The 15307-nt window shown below is 40.0% G+C and overlaps 1 protein-coding gene across 1 annotated transcript in view; it reads left to right on the top strand.

Moving 5' to 3' along the window:
* Positions 1-471: 471 nt before the first annotated feature.
* ZFAND4 (zinc finger, AN1-type domain 4) overlaps positions 472-15307 on the top strand; it is a 19701-nt gene continuing 4865 nt past the window's right edge. The window contains exons 1-9 of the mRNA XM_009078199.1: positions 472-655; positions 7943-8018; positions 8120-8187; positions 9100-9286; positions 9729-9743; positions 9956-9978; positions 12484-12662; positions 13463-14644; positions 15268-15295. Coding sequence (XP_009076447.1) covers positions 472-655; positions 7943-8018; positions 8120-8187; positions 9100-9286; positions 9729-9743; positions 9956-9978; positions 12484-12662; positions 13463-14644; positions 15268-15295 — 1942 coding nt within the window. The remainder of the gene's footprint in view (positions 656-7942; positions 8019-8119; positions 8188-9099; positions 9287-9728; positions 9744-9955; positions 9979-12483; positions 12663-13462; positions 14645-15267; positions 15296-15307) is intronic.

Below are 15307 nucleotides of genomic sequence, written 5' to 3' on the forward strand. Positions count from 1 at the left end.
CGCTGCCGCTGCCAGCTCTGCCTTCCCTGGGCACGGACCGGCCCCTGGTTTTGTGTCTCTGTGAGTTTTTCTCCGTCTCTGACACTGCGGAGGGCTCGGCCCTTGTAGGAGGCTTTGGGCGTCGGGTTGTCATGGCGCTGGTGGAAACAAAACCAGTAAAGGTAGCAGGGAGCACCTGGAGCACTCATTGAAACTAGACCCTTAAAGCTACAACGTTACTAACGTAATTTGTGGTTATCTTGCACCTCCTAGATAATAACTTAGCGTTTAATTGTTCATCACGAATTAATGGAAGTTCTCTTTAACAGCTGCGTTCAGATGTTGTCAGGACTGTGTTTGTTTGCTTTTACAGGTGCAAAATCCTAAAGATGAACAGCAATGCATCACACCTGTCCTCAGAGCTGACTTGGCTAGAAGTGGAATGTAGTTTCCTGACAGAGCTTCTTACAAGGAAGTTGTAAATCCTTTGTCATGGCCAACAAGAAAGAGCCACCGTTTTTCAATGAAGATAATATGGGACCATTTCACTACAAACTTCCTTTCTACGAAACGATGGAGCTCTTCATTGAAACACTCACAGGAACATGCTTTGAACTGCGAGTTTCCCCCTTTGAAACAGTTATTTTTGTGAAAGCTAAAATTCAGAGACTGGAAGGTACTATTCTCTTATTTCAGTGTAAACTCTGCCACCTTAGAGGAATGCTGGTTTTAAAAATTGCAAAAATCAAACCAGAAATCTTAAATGTCATGTTTAGTAATAGATATATAAACTAGGCACTCAGTTTATGGCTTAGGTTTAATTGGAGTTGAGTTCTTTTCCTGTTCTGTCTTTTCCCTATCAGCTCATGGCTTAGGCTTCCCTGGAATTGGTATGTTTGCTCTTCTGGTGGTTTGGTCAGGGTTTTTTTATATGCAGTTATTAAGGTTAATCTTAAAAAGTCTGTGGGTTCGTTGATTTAAGCATTTGTTAGCTAGCAAGGTTACAGACTTGAGCCATGCAATGTGTTGATATTGTAACTCAGCATACTTTAAACTAGCTGCTTTGCTTGTTGCTTATTAGGTTAACTAGTTAATGTTTTTTTTATGATACTGCAGTCCTAAGAGCAGCTGCAGTGCAGGCAGATCCCAAAGGCTGCTTTAAGTTCCTGGTTTGAATTTTGTTTAGGTGAGTGGTCTTTTGCTGGTAGAGGTCTGGCTGAGCAACGTTTTGTCTTAAAGTGATGAAATTGACGCATCTTTTAAAGTGAAAACCTCTAAGTTATGAAGCCAATCGTGATGCTTTTGCGAGAAGAAAAGGTGTAGGTTAGTCCTGTCTTACCCTTCTCCCTCTATGGTGAGAGTGACCCTATGTGAAATAATGTGGTGTGAAATATTTAAATACACATATTTTAACTACTTTGATGGACTACGTCCTCTTTTTCACTTCCGAGGGGTTAAAGGACTGCGTAAGCTGCACAAGCTGAGAGTACCAGAGTTGCTAAATTTTAAAAAAGGGATCCTCTCTTTCTTTTGTATACCTGTACATGTTGTTTGTGCTTCTGTCTGTGTGGAACCCACCCTCTGGGAGCTGTAATGTCATGCTTGAGGCTTGACTCTAACACACTCTCCTCCTCTTACGGAAATCTATGCTAATGGATGGATTAAAAAAAAAAGGGTAGTTGGCACAAGTCTTAAAACACAGAAGCTTTACAACAATAGGGGTGACTTTTTGTTGGTAGGATCCACATAGCTGAAGCTCTACCATGCAGGTAACTAGAGTTTACATCTGTGCAGGCACATTAGTGCAGCTGTGTGGATATGCTTTTGTTTCCTGTGGACAGGGCTATAATTCATCACCAGTCAGAGAATGTGTTAAGATGCTCCTGGAGGCCAGAGCTGAAACAAGAAAAGGAAAGGCTTTTTCTGCTCCATAATTGAACATAGGTGTAGGAGAGATGCATAGAATGCTAACTAAGGGGGAAGTAAAAGGGAGCATAGGCAACAGAGTACAGGAGAAAGCAGGTGAGTGTTAAAGGATGCATGAAGAGACCAGTGGGAGATGTAAGGAAGAGGAATTTGAATTTCCTGTAGTCCAAAGCCTGAGACTTGTGAAGAGACTTGCTGAATTATACCTACAGCTTGTTATTGTAGGCTGGATATGCCCAGTTACAAAAGCATCATCATTTCTCATTAGAAGAACAGCTCAGAAATGAAGTTATAATATTGCTCATTCAGAGTTTTGTTCACATGTTGCAGTTCATAGGATGATAAGGTAATGATGGCTTAGATGCCTGATGTATAGAATTAATTATTAATGAGTAAATTTCCTAAAACATGGAAGATAAGAGTTCACTGGTGCTTATCACTGAATTGTGAGAAGTCAGTTGAAATACTTTGATACTTTAGAGCAGGGTTGAAATATGTGTAATGTCCTGATTAATATGAATTATGGGAGGGAGGGTGAAACCAAATTGATCAGCTACATGTAGAGGGTACAGATACATAATGACAAATTCAATTTGTCTTCCATTTGGGGTTGCTGCTGCATGTAAAAATAGTAATTAACAATTTTTCAGTGGCAAAGTTCTTATTATAGTGCACAAGTTCAAGCAGTAAATCAGCCAGGTAGAGCAAAAATTCTAAAGTAATTTTGTTGTGATTTAGCATGGGAAGGAGAAAACTGTTCTTATTTCTGGTGATGGTTTTCACTTTCTATTGTATTGTGTCAACCTTCATGGGGTGTGAATCTCTGCATTTCTGGCAGGAGGATGTCCTCCGTGCTTCTGGGTCCCTAGTATGTGTATTGTCTCCATGGACTCATTTGGGTGTTGAGGATGACAGTATGTAAGCATGCAAAAAGACACGTTTTGAGAAGATGAGCTGAGACTTGAAACCTCCAGGAACAAAATCTAGAGTTGTATCAGAAGTTAACCAATTCATTCGTATGTTACCAATGCCTCTAATTCTAATAATGATAAAACTAAATCAAGACAAACTGATCTTTGTCAACTGGAATGTCAATGGCTGTCAACTGTCTACTCTGTAATAAAAAAGGATAATGTGGATGGCATGTTAGGAGTTTTGTATACTTCAGGTACTGTTTGTCATTCTTGGTGCCTATTTAGCGATCTGATATGCAAAGAGATGTTTAGACAGCTCTAGTAGACATTGGTACCTTACTAAGAAAGAGCTCCATATCTCCAACTCTCTGTTTTCAGTGGTTTTAGTCAGTAAAGAATATTTATAAAAACTTACTAATGTGTTCTAATGCATCTGAAATTTCAGTGCAAGTCTACTTGTAAATTGAAGGTAAAGCATATCTGATGTGTGCTTGGATCAGGTCCAGGCGTTCGTCCTCAGATATGTTCCATGCAATTTATTGCAATGCTGACTTTGGAGCCCTCAGGGTAAATCACTCCCAGTCTCAGATTCACTGCCTGAACCTTTTAAAACGGTTCACCGGGGGAGAAATAGCTCCCTTTGTCTCTACTGGTGGCATCAAAGCTGGAACACACAGCCAGCAGCATAGCACAATGCTGCCTACTCCATTGGGTTTACTTGTTGATGAATTGTATTCCAAGGCAGGATCCTGTGTTGATGGACATGAATAGGATGGTATCTGGGTTTCAAGGTGGCACTAAAGACTGAGCTTTAACACGAGTGGTGCCTAAAATAGCAGGATTTCATTGAAAGATGAAGGAATGGGAGATCTGGCAGTGTTCAAGGCCAGGCTGGATGAGGCCCTGAGCAACCTGGTCTAGGGGGAGGTGTCCCTGCCCAGGGCAGGGGATTGGGACTAGATGATAAGGCCCATTCCAGCCCCTAAAATTCTGTGATTCTATGATCTCTTCTTGCTTCCTCCATTGTCGCTGCTGGTCTGGACTAAGTTTAGCATTCTTCATTTAGAAACACCAATTATTACTCTGGAGTTTACAGAAGGAACATTCAGGAGTGTATTCCTAGTAGTGGTTAATACTTTCATCTGTTAAAGAACCATAGATAATACCTGTGAACATGTTTGTTTGTTAAGATAGGATTGAGTCTCAAGGGAGGAGGTTTCCTTTGGGATTTGGTGGTGGTATTATTGTTATTAGCTTGTGGGAATTCATTTGCATTCTGAGGTGTGGAGTGTTAAGGCATTCAGTTACATAGCTTCAAAATAAGAGAAAAATAGCTTGGTCATGGTTTGCTCTGTGAGTATTTGCAACTGAATTGTATGGTCTGTGTACATGGAAACATCTACCTCTGTAGATGAAAATTCAGGTGCTCTCTTGTTCTTGTATTATTATACAGGGGGAAAACAGAACTAGCTTTCAGAGTACATCTTAACTTGAAATGCTTGTGTTCAGGAGGGAACGACAGATGGAACAATAATTTTGTTGTACGTGTGTGTACTCTCAATTCATCGTGCGAGTTGTTATATTCCTCTGGTTGTTTTGCTGTCCTTATTTTGCTGCCTGTGTACAGCAGCTTCACCTTAAACAAAAGGAGCTAGATGAATGTCGCACAGACTTCATATGGATGTTGTAATTTCTTTTAATATTCTGTGAGTTCAGAGTATGTCACAATACTATTTATTATTACTTGCTTTAGAGAAAATAGCTGTGCTTCTGCCAGGATTGGAGTAACTGGATTGCACAAGTGTAACGAGTTTTTAACACAGGCCATCTTGCTTTTCTTCTGTTTACTACTTTTCCTCCATGTCTTTTATTTGCTTTGTTATTTGCCTCTTGACTGTGCTGATAGAGATTAGAAGTTCATGAAGCTTTATTTAAGCTTGTGCCTTGTCTGAGCTGGAAAGTGTTCCTGTGAATGCAAGGCTGTGCCCAGATAGGATGGGTTGAGAGGCATCTGGAAGGTGTAAAGTAAGGTCACCTTTGTCAGGAAAATTTGTGGGCCTGTGTTCAGTTACTGGTGATTTGCTGTTGTTAGTCTCCTCTTTGTCAGTCGCTCAGACAAAGAATAGGTCAGTGCTGACTGCCATTACACTGCCACAGCTACTGTCAGCTGGGGGGTTTGGCGGGGAGGAAAATGGTTCTGCTGCACTAAGTTGTGAACCTTTGAACCTCTCACTAGTGTAACTAGTTTGTAGTGCCAGCCCCGCCTCTCTGTAAGCAGGAACATATAAGAAACTCCAGCAATTTCAACACTGAATGGAAGATAAGTACATAGTTTGAATTTTGACTGTGAAGTGGTTGGGGTGTTTTTAAACATAGTAACCTTGTACCCACAACACAAAATGCAGTTTGTTCTGAAACCTACAGGCATTTTTTTTCTGGGTCAGACTTCACCACATCAGTTTCTGTGGTCAGCCCTACTTAGCATGTCAGAAAGAAGAGTAAAGGAGGGAAGCTTAAGGCTCTATCTGATATGCTGATTCAGAGACAGGATAAAGTACCTGCTTCTCTCTTCCCTTTCCCCCATTTTAGTAGGTCAGATTGTCAGCGCATCTGCAGCCATTTCAGTGGATAGTATGCAGACTCCTCTGTCCTCCTGTAGCATCACCTGGCTGGGTCACTTCCATTTGGGTGTTGACATGTAGCTTAGTGCCTCACCTACCACTCAGTACCAAATTAGAGCAGGCCAGTGATAACATCATGTGCTGCTTAGGAATGGGGGATGGTGGATGGATATCTCACAGTTGTCCTTATTCTTGGCAGTTCTACATGCTGATTGCATGTGTAAATGTCTCCTCAAGAAATCCTTACTGTAATTCAGAAAAGGGACATCCGATGCATATTTTGCTGCCCCTGAAACTATAAAGCACGTACCATTTCCTCTGTGTGTAAATACAGAATTCTAAGAAAGCAGCCTGAAAGGGAATAAGTAATAAAGATGTGTCTGTTTCCAATTACAGCAGAGTATCGTCTTCTCATCGCTTCATTTCATCAAAAATACATTGTCATTGCTGAATGAGCAAAAACATGTTTTTGCTCCAGTACTGCCAGTTGCCAGCCAGGCTTTTTAACAAATACTCTCTCAGTTTATCAAAGTAATTGGAAATTGCTCCTTGGAGGCTGCTGAAACCATAACAAATGCAGACAGTAATGATTGTTTGTAATCAGAAGAGTGCTAAACAACACAGAAAAGAACTTCACTGTAGACTCGCTGACTCTTGCCAGCTTGTTCTTGTTTTGCTTATGCTGCAGACTTAACCAATAACCAGCTATTAAATAGCTGGCAGTGTAGTAGCAATTTTGTTAGTCTACTCTATGAACATATTTCCCTCATAAATATCTTGTGGACTTCAGAGGATATAAGATTCCTGTTAAATACCATCCAAGTTGAGTAAAGTTGTGTTGCTCATTCAGAAAAGGGAAGATCTGGATATGAGCTGCAGTGAGAAAAGGAAATTTTCATCTTCTCTAAAGCTTAACAATGACAGTTCCTCCAAAGTGCATTCCCCCTTCTGCACAATGTATGTCTTCTATTTGCCTGTTTAATCTGCTTGGACTTTCAACCAGAATCTGGACCCCTTTTCGTCCTTGCTGGTGTTGGTAGCTTTGTGCCCTTCCTCTAGCTAGGAAGGGGCTACTGAGCTGACTTATTGCCACACTTGCTAAGCCTTCTGGTAAGCCTTTGGAAGCTGAGATGTTTTGGGAAACCAGGTGGAAGACTCTGATTTTGGTGTTCCTCGTTTGCCAGATGTATTTTGGAAGGCTTACTGTACAGCACTGCTTCTTGCATCTCCTTTTGAGTGTCTGAACATTCAATGAATAAAAATATAAGGGATTTTTTTAATGTAACCTTTAGGAAAATATGTTCATAGCTTTTGTTTCTTAGTCTGAGGAGTAGTGTTTAGACCTTTTTTGAAAAAGTAGCTCTTGGCCTCCATAGATTTTCATTTTAATTAACATCTGTCAGGAATGCACAGTGAGATCTTAGTTACCTGGATTTCACTAGACAAATTGAACAACTTGTTTTTGATGCGGGAGGGAAGGTTTTGGGTTATTTCCAAAGACAAAAAGAGGCAGCTATTCATCTTCCATTAGCCTGAATTGTTGGAGTTTTTTTATCAGTGGACTGAGATTTCTCATCCTTTCATAACTGTCCTCATTTGTATCTGTCCAAAATTCAGAAGGTGGCACCATTCTTGTAAAACTTCCTGAAGACCTCAGGTTGCACCAGCTTATGCTTATAATCTTTAATGTGCGTTACAGCTGTATCTAAATGAGTTGACTATGCAGGCAAAAAGAAACAAAAGTTATTTGTGTAGAATATGGATTTTTAGTAAGGAACAAATATTCAGTATGTTTACTTTCTTTTAACAAAAAATAGTTAGCCAAATCGTCCCAGAACTTGAGTTGAAAATTAGTCTTACAGGAGATTAGTAGTAAAGCATTCTGATGGCCTAAAAGAACTCCAAGAACAAAACTAAAGCTTTTGTAGGATGAAGTTTCATTAACTGCTATGGTACTAAATTGTATATACTAACCTTCAGTTTCCAAACCAAACAGGGATAAAAACACCTTGTCAGTTGTCAGCACTGTGATAGAGCTGCCACCAGTCACCTTAATGTGACTTTGTACTGTGAGTAATACAGAATATCAGTCTGTGATTAAATTATTCGGCAGTTCTGTAGGTAGAAGTTTTATCCTGCTTTTCCTGTCAGTAGATAAAGTTCTGATGTAGAGGTAGCAGGAAAAAACCTCCCTCAGCTGATGACTGGAAAAGAGCAAGTATTCAGTAAGCCTGCGGCAGCTGAACATTTCTACAGACCCTTGTTGAGCCAAAAGATTGAACTTTGTGTGTGAGCAAGAGCCTTTGTTTTTAATAGCTATTTGGAGGTTGGATATCATGACTGAAGTCTGCTTAGGTGCCTGTCCTTGTCCTGCTTCCTCTCTTCTTTTCCTGTGATCCAGTTTCTATCCATTGCCCCCACATTCTTCAGAGATCAGAGCACCCCAGAAGCTCTCCCACCAAGCTCCCAAGTTTAAGTCATTTTTTTGCTTATTTTGTTCAGGTATTCCTGTCTCTCAGCAGCACTTAATTTGGAATAATACAGAACTGAAGGATGACTATTGTTTGAATGATTATAGGTAAGTATAGAATAAAATCATGTTTCTAACTAATGTTTCTAAGTGATTGTTAGCATAAGCAACAGAAAATGCTCTAAACATGAATGTATTGTTATTTACAGCATTTCAGAAGGCTGCACACTGAAGTTAGTTCTGGCTATGAGGGGTGGACCTATTAACACCAGGAGAGGTAGGTGTTAGCCCAGTTAAAAATAGTGGTTTTCATGCAATATTTTGCAACTGTAAACAACTCTTAGTTAAGCATTTTAGACAATCCAAATTAATTGGAAAAATACTTAATAAAAATAGAGGGGTTTTCCCCCATCTTTTCTTTCTTAGCATAGCAAGTATTTGAATACTAGGGGGAATGGTCATAAGCTGAGATGGGAAATTCTGATGAGATGTAGGGGAAAATGTTTTCACTTTTAGGATGGTCAGCCACTGGAATAGGGAATTGCCCAGGGAGTTAGACAATCCAAATTAATTGGAAAAATACTTAATAAAAATAGAGGGGTTTTCCCCCATCTTTTCTTTCTTAGCATAGCAAGTATTTGAATACTAGGGGGAATGGTCATAAGCTGAGATGGGAAATTCTGATGAGATGTAGGGGAAAATGTTTTCACTTTTAGGATGGTCAGCCACTGGAATAGGGAATTGCCCAGGGAGGTGGTGGAGTCACCATCCCATCCCGCGTTGGTCTTAGCAGTGTCTTCCAACCTTCATGGTTCTGTGATTCTAAATGCACCATTGTTTTCATTTTGTTTACTTATAGTGTAAGTATATTTCTATGTATAGAACCATCAAGTCTTGAAATCAGCAATTCTAAGAATTGCAGAAAAAATGATGCTATAATGTCATTATACAAATAGTTTTTAAAATATGGTTGGTAAGAATCAGACATTGGTTCAGTCAGATAATAAACATGGCTATGTGGATCATTTGTATAGGAATGAAAATGGGGAAATGCCCTTGGTAATTTCACTTGGAAAAAGTCTCAGCATATATTCTAGGTTGGGAATTCCTGTTATAAACTGCTCTGAGCTCTTAAAGGTGATTAAGATAATAATATTTTGGTTTTGTTTGGGGTTTTTTGTCTTTGTAGTTCCTGTGGAAGACCCTATCAGGGAAATGGCTGAATACGTGGATCCTGCTAGAGACGAGATCTGGGACAAAGGGCCATCCAACAAACAAGTTACCTTCTTAGTATATCGAGAAGGAGACCAGTTGAACTTCTTCCGAGTGGTAGACCGAGGCGATGGCACTTTAACGCCATTGTCTGAATCTCTGAGGTAAAGTTGGTTTTCATCTTTATATTCTTCAAAATGGGCTTGTTGTATAATTTTCAGCTTTATTTATGGACTTTATCAAAAGAGTATCTGGAATATTGCAAGAACTATTCCCTAAGGGCACTCAAAATGCTGTAACTGGGTGGCCTAACAGCAGAGTAGTGCTGTGTGGTCGGTGGTCATGCTGGTGGTTCTCCATTGCTGTGTGCATCAGTATAGTGAGATACAGCTGAGCTCATACTCAAGGCAATTCTCAACATTCCAGCCCTTTCTGGAAAGGAACATTTCACAGGAGAGTCAGTTTGACTATGTAAGATATTAAAAACTGTTTTTAAATACTTTCTCTTCCATCTTAAGACATTTGTTCAGTTTTATTCATGTTTCTCTGTTGACAGCATCAGGGTTTTTTTCCCCATGGATATGACTCAAGCAAATGATTAGTCAGGAAGATAGATTGGCAGTGCAAAATCATGTGGGGTTTTTTGGCTTGGGTTTTTTTGGGAGTTTTGTTTGGTTTGGGGGGAGAGAGGCGTTTGTTATGGGTTTTTTTGTAGGGATTTTTTAATGTACTTAAGTAATTACCAATACAGCTAGCCTTTGGGTGTAATTAGATCTCAGATTAGTCACTGTTGAGGTACCAAACTTGTGTCAATCACTGTCAAAGAATCAAAGTGCTGTTATCATCAGAAGAGCAAGTATGTCACTTAACCTACTACATTGAAGTAAGTGGTTTATTTTTCCTAAAGCTATCAAAATTGGTAATATCTATTAAAATTATTACATTCTGGTTGTACACTGCAGCTTTTGGGTAGGTTTTTTTTATCCCCTCAAGAATTTAATATTTGTACAACTGTAAGGAAAGGAGTCCTTGCTCTGGGAACTAGCTGTGTTTTCCCTAAGGCTAAGGCTTGTGCTGTTTTATGTGACTATTCATGTTTTTGTTTGCAAGTGAAAGCAAGAGCTTTGTACTGGGTTTATATTCAGTGTGTTTGCATTCAGTGATACTGCTCTTACAAACTTCTGTAAGAGATCTGTTCTTAAAAACTGCTGGCTGAATGAAATATCAAGGCTGAATTCCCACATTGTTATACAGAGTAGAAAGACCTAGTGTTTGATACACAAGTACTGCAGGGAAGGAAAATAAAAATGTTTTAGATCTGTGACCTTATCTTTTAGCCTCTGAACTCTCTCAGTAAATAGCCACATATGGTATTGTGTGTAGATTTTAAATAGGTTAAACCAAGCATAATTGGTAAGAACTGAGAATTTTGCTGCTGCATTGGGCTAGATACACTGCTGGAAAGAGGAGCAGGCTGGTGCAATTCTTGTTCTCACTGATACTGTGCCTATTTCCACATTGTTCCTGTTTAACCTTTTAACTCCCACAAACATCCAAACCAATCCAAAGAGCTGGGACTGTGGATGCTATTCCATGAGTTACTGCAAGAAGTTGTCATAAGGAACTTGAACTTTGAGTAGAATGGGCTCCATGATGTCTACCTACATGTTCAAGTTTTCGTGTGTGTGTCCATTTTTTTCCCCCATTTAAAACTAGGGTGGACAATTTCCACAGGGGAGATGCTCCAGTCCTCTTATCATTTTCATGGCCTCCTCTGGACTTGCTTGAACAGTTCCATGTCCTTCTTATGTTGAGGGCACCGGAACTGCACACAGTATTCCAGGTGAGGTCACAAGAGCAGAGGGGGTGAATCTCTCTTGACCTGCTGCCACACATCACTAGAAGAAAAAAGATAACAGTTATTTTTGCATTAAAAAAAGAAAAACCAAACACAAAAAGCAAGCAAACATGAGACACACCCCTTGTTTCGAGTTGGTGACTTAAGTCTTTGCAGAGTTAAAATTCTGACATTATCATTTTTTTACTGTTGGGTGTTTACCAGGAGAGGTATATGATGTGCATGCTGACTGTCCCCATGTGGAACTGTTCAGGTTTTGGTAAGGAGTTATTGGCCTATTTTGCTGACTCTGGCTTTGAATTTGCTGCCATCTTGTTCTTCAAGATGTCTCCCAGCTGTGCTGCCCTGGGAATTTTGCTACATTTTAGGAAAGGGGTTTGAAAAGTCAGTGAAATAAGTACTGGCCCTTGACTAAGGGCAGCAGGACATTTCCAAGAATCAGGTTAGATGCCAGCTGTAATGAGTGATACTTTTTCTGGTACTGACTTCCTCGTGACCTTTAGTTCTTCCTTGATCTCTTCTGGAGAGTAGAAAGTTTGGTTAAATCTGTGAAGACATTTGTACGAGCACAGGGGAATTGCCTGATTGTCATGGTTTCTAGGTGCTGACAGCCTAATGGAAGAACTAGAACACTTTAAGTAAAATGTACTATATACAATATTGAGAATGCATCAATTTGTAATGAATTGGACACTCCTAATGGTTCTTTCATTTCACTGTCAAATGTTGAATGTGTGTTAGTGATTAATGCTTTGTTCCTTTGTAGGAAAAACAAGTCAGGTGCTGATTTTAAAATATTGAGGTTTTGTGTTCTGTTAGAATACAGAATGGAAGAAGGCAATGTGATGCTATAAATTTCCAGTGACTACTGAGTTTAAATATTTTGTCTTGGGACTAGCAGTTCTAATCTATTGATTTTTTTTTTTTCCCCCACTGTGAGACTCTTTGGAAACCTAGTTGATTTATTTTTTTTCCCCACTGTGAGACTCTTTGGAAACCTAAACTGATCTTTTCTTTTTCTTTTTATTTTTTTTTATTTTGAAAAGGAGAATTAGAGTATCACATCCACATGGGTGACCCCTCCATTTCCATTTATGGTGAGAACACCCCTCAGGATGGATAGAAATTTGGACTTTCCCTTCCATGCCAGTGTCTGGTTAATTTGGAAAACTGATCAGCTTGTTGTCTGAGTCACACACTTAACAGCTTTGGCCATATCTTCAGGAGACATTTGTGGAACTGGATTTCCCCTCTGTGGGTAAAATATATAGTGAGTGTGAACCAACTGTATATGGTATAACAACCTTCCCAGAAGTGTGGCTGTGTTCAGATTTTGGCATCATCGCTTTGCTCTCTGATAAGGGATGTTTATGTGAATAAATGGATTCGAAATGTCTCTGCATACAGCTTTACATAATGCTTTGTCAACAGATCAACTACGGATATGACTTCCTAGTTGTGAGAATACTCTGCATTGAAAATCTAATTAAGTGACGTGATTAGAGGGTGAACACAAACTTTCTTTTCTTTTCAGCGGTGGTTCGGTTTATAATTTATACGCTGATGACGAAGATGAGACAGAGGCATCACCTTCTGGCCAGCAGATTATTGAGAATTCAATTACTATGAATAAAATGAAACTGCTCAAGGCAAAGATGGAGAACATGAATCTGAGTAAAAAGGTGATACTGTGATATCAGTTCTTCTGTCATAAAATGGCTTGGGCTTTTCTGGTGCTGACTCTTCTGAAGAGCAGGTCAGATACTGCACTGTCTTGGGAAGTGAAGTCATCAAGGGTAGATGATTTCATCTGTTGTTTATGTAAACACTACTGTATAAACATGCTGCTGTGGGGTGTTGGCTTTACTTGGATCTACCTGTCTGCATTCAAAGAATTCACTGCTGGTCCTGGATTTACTTGCATGGATGGGTTTTGGGGGTTTTGTTTGTTGTGGTTCTTTTTCCCAACGCTTTAAGTAGCATCTTTGTGCAGTACTGCTCTGGTAAAAACCAATGTTTCTATTAAATGAAATGTCATTAGAAATACTGTAACTGAAAACAGAAACTTGAGAATGAGATTATCTTGAAGATAGAACATTACATTGGTGTTCATGTGTGACTAGGTTACCTAGATGTAAAATGAAGAGATTATACTCCCTTTCATTGTTTGTTGTGTTTGAGACCCAAAACTCTTCTGGATAACTTGGTAGCATTCTGGGGCTTCTCTTTTCTGTTTGGCTCACACGTGACCTACAGCGTTTTCTGATAATATTTAATTTTATTATCCAGATGTTGGGGTGAAGTCTTGATGGCTAATAACATACAGGGGAGTAGAAATGATGATTTGATCTTTTCTGGCCTTACACTGTCTGAATTGCTCAGAATATGGTCTCAGGTCTTTGAAAGCAACTGGAATTCAAATACTAATTGTTGTTGTATCTGTGTTTTTTTTGGGGGTTTATGTTTTGGGGTTTTTTAATAGCCCAAGAAAACTGTCAAGGTGAAACCTCGTCCTCCAATGGCTCCTCGACCATCCAGTGGCTCAGTGGCTGCTGCTCGTCACCGTTTCCTGAGAGTGCTCCCCCACATCGGACAGTCCTGCCTACCTCCTCCCGGGAATTCCCATCCGTCGGAGTCTTCCCAAAACGCACTTTCAGCATTGGCCACTTTGGCCACTGCTGGTAGAACAATGCCATCCACAGCTAAAGACTTCCTTAAGGAAGATAACACTTGGCAGAGCAACTCTTGGTCTCAGTCAGTGAGCAGCATCAGGTTACCACCCAAAATATCTCGTGTCGAACTAGAAAGTGCAAAGCTACCTACAAATAGTATTCTGACTCCTGTTTCATCCCTGCCTGTGGATTCAGACAAAGCACCTGAAAATGTCACCTCAGCAAGTGAGGAGGATGCTGTTTTGTTTCCAAGTCTGACAAATGTAGGACTATATGGAACAGAAGAAAAACTTCTACCTGAATCAGATGCTTTTACTTTTTTAACAGAAGCAAACACGGCTGAGCAGTGTAGTGAGATATATGACATAGGAAAGGTGAACCCAGAGCTTGAATTGTCTGATGGAGATGATGAGTCTAAGGTTGTAGAGCAGCATAGGAAGCCTATTGGCAAAGTGCTGAGCACTGCAGCAATGGGCACTGGGCTTCTCAGTACTCATGAATTAAGTCCTCAGAAAAACCTGCTTTTGTCACCTCTCCGGTATTCAGCGCAAGTGGCACGTCACAGTTCTCTGAAACCACAAGCACAACCCAGATGCTTTGAGACTGGTAACTTGAGATCTGCAGCCTCCCCAAACTTGCTTCGATCGTTGGAAGTACGTAGCATAGCAGACTCCTCTTTTCCTAGGACTGCTAGATTTTGTAGTGTGAAAGTAGAGTCGCTTGGCAAAAGACCTGATGTCATTTCTGAAGCAGAGGCTAGGGACATCACAAATGTGGCTAACAAGGCATCCAAAGAACCTGTGAGTTCTGTAAGTAACTTAGGATTTCTGGCTTCGCTGGCCCGAAGCACAAACAGGGAAAGTTTACAGAGTTCCTGTGGGACAGGCAGGTTTCGGACTTCTGGTATTGCACTACCTACAAACCTGCAGCATTTTCAGGAAGAAAGCTTTAGGAAAGCTGCTCCTCCAAATGAAGCTGCTGAATATATTCTAGTGAGTATTAATGCATCCAAAGATACTGAAGTTTTCCTGTCTTTTCTGGCACTGGTTTTACATGGCTACTCAGTGTGTGTATGTGTCCAGTCAGGAGAGGCAGGTGGGGAGTGGGAGGTGTATTTAAGTCCTTGATTGTCATAAACTGTTTGCTGAATTCCTGTTGGTATCTTAACAGCCTGTTTATCTAAACAGGTCCCAGAATTAATTTTTCACTAAGATTAAAGTGCTTGTTCAGTTCATAATTGAAATCATTAGTTAATTGTAATAATGCTGTTATGAGTGTCTGTGTTAGAAGTGTCACCTGACTTTGCTGCTCACTAAAGTGCCATTTATTCCAAGGTGTGCCCTGTGACTGGCACCATATGTGCCAAGTGTCAGATCTCTAATGTGCTTTGTTGCTTTCGTGTGTTTTGAAGTGTGGGAACACTTACCAAACAGTCGTTCAGGGTAAGGCTTTATATTGTGGAATTTTAATTCTGTGTGCATGAGTTGTCATGGACTCTTCGTAGGTTCATTGATTGATAAAACACTGATTTCAAATAAGCTGGTACCAGACTGCCTAACTTCTCATTTGATTTCCATCTGCTAGTAATTTCCTTGTGGAAATTTCTTTTTTATAGTCTGCGCATGGGCTTGGAATGAATGGAAGTTTGGGAGCTG

This window comes from Acanthisitta chloris, unplaced genomic scaffold (genome assembly GCF_000695815.1).
Source record: "Acanthisitta chloris isolate BGI_N310 unplaced genomic scaffold, ASM69581v1 scaffold43047, whole genome shotgun sequence".
NCBI classification, from domain to species: Eukaryota; Metazoa; Chordata; class Aves; order Passeriformes; family Acanthisittidae; genus Acanthisitta; species Acanthisitta chloris.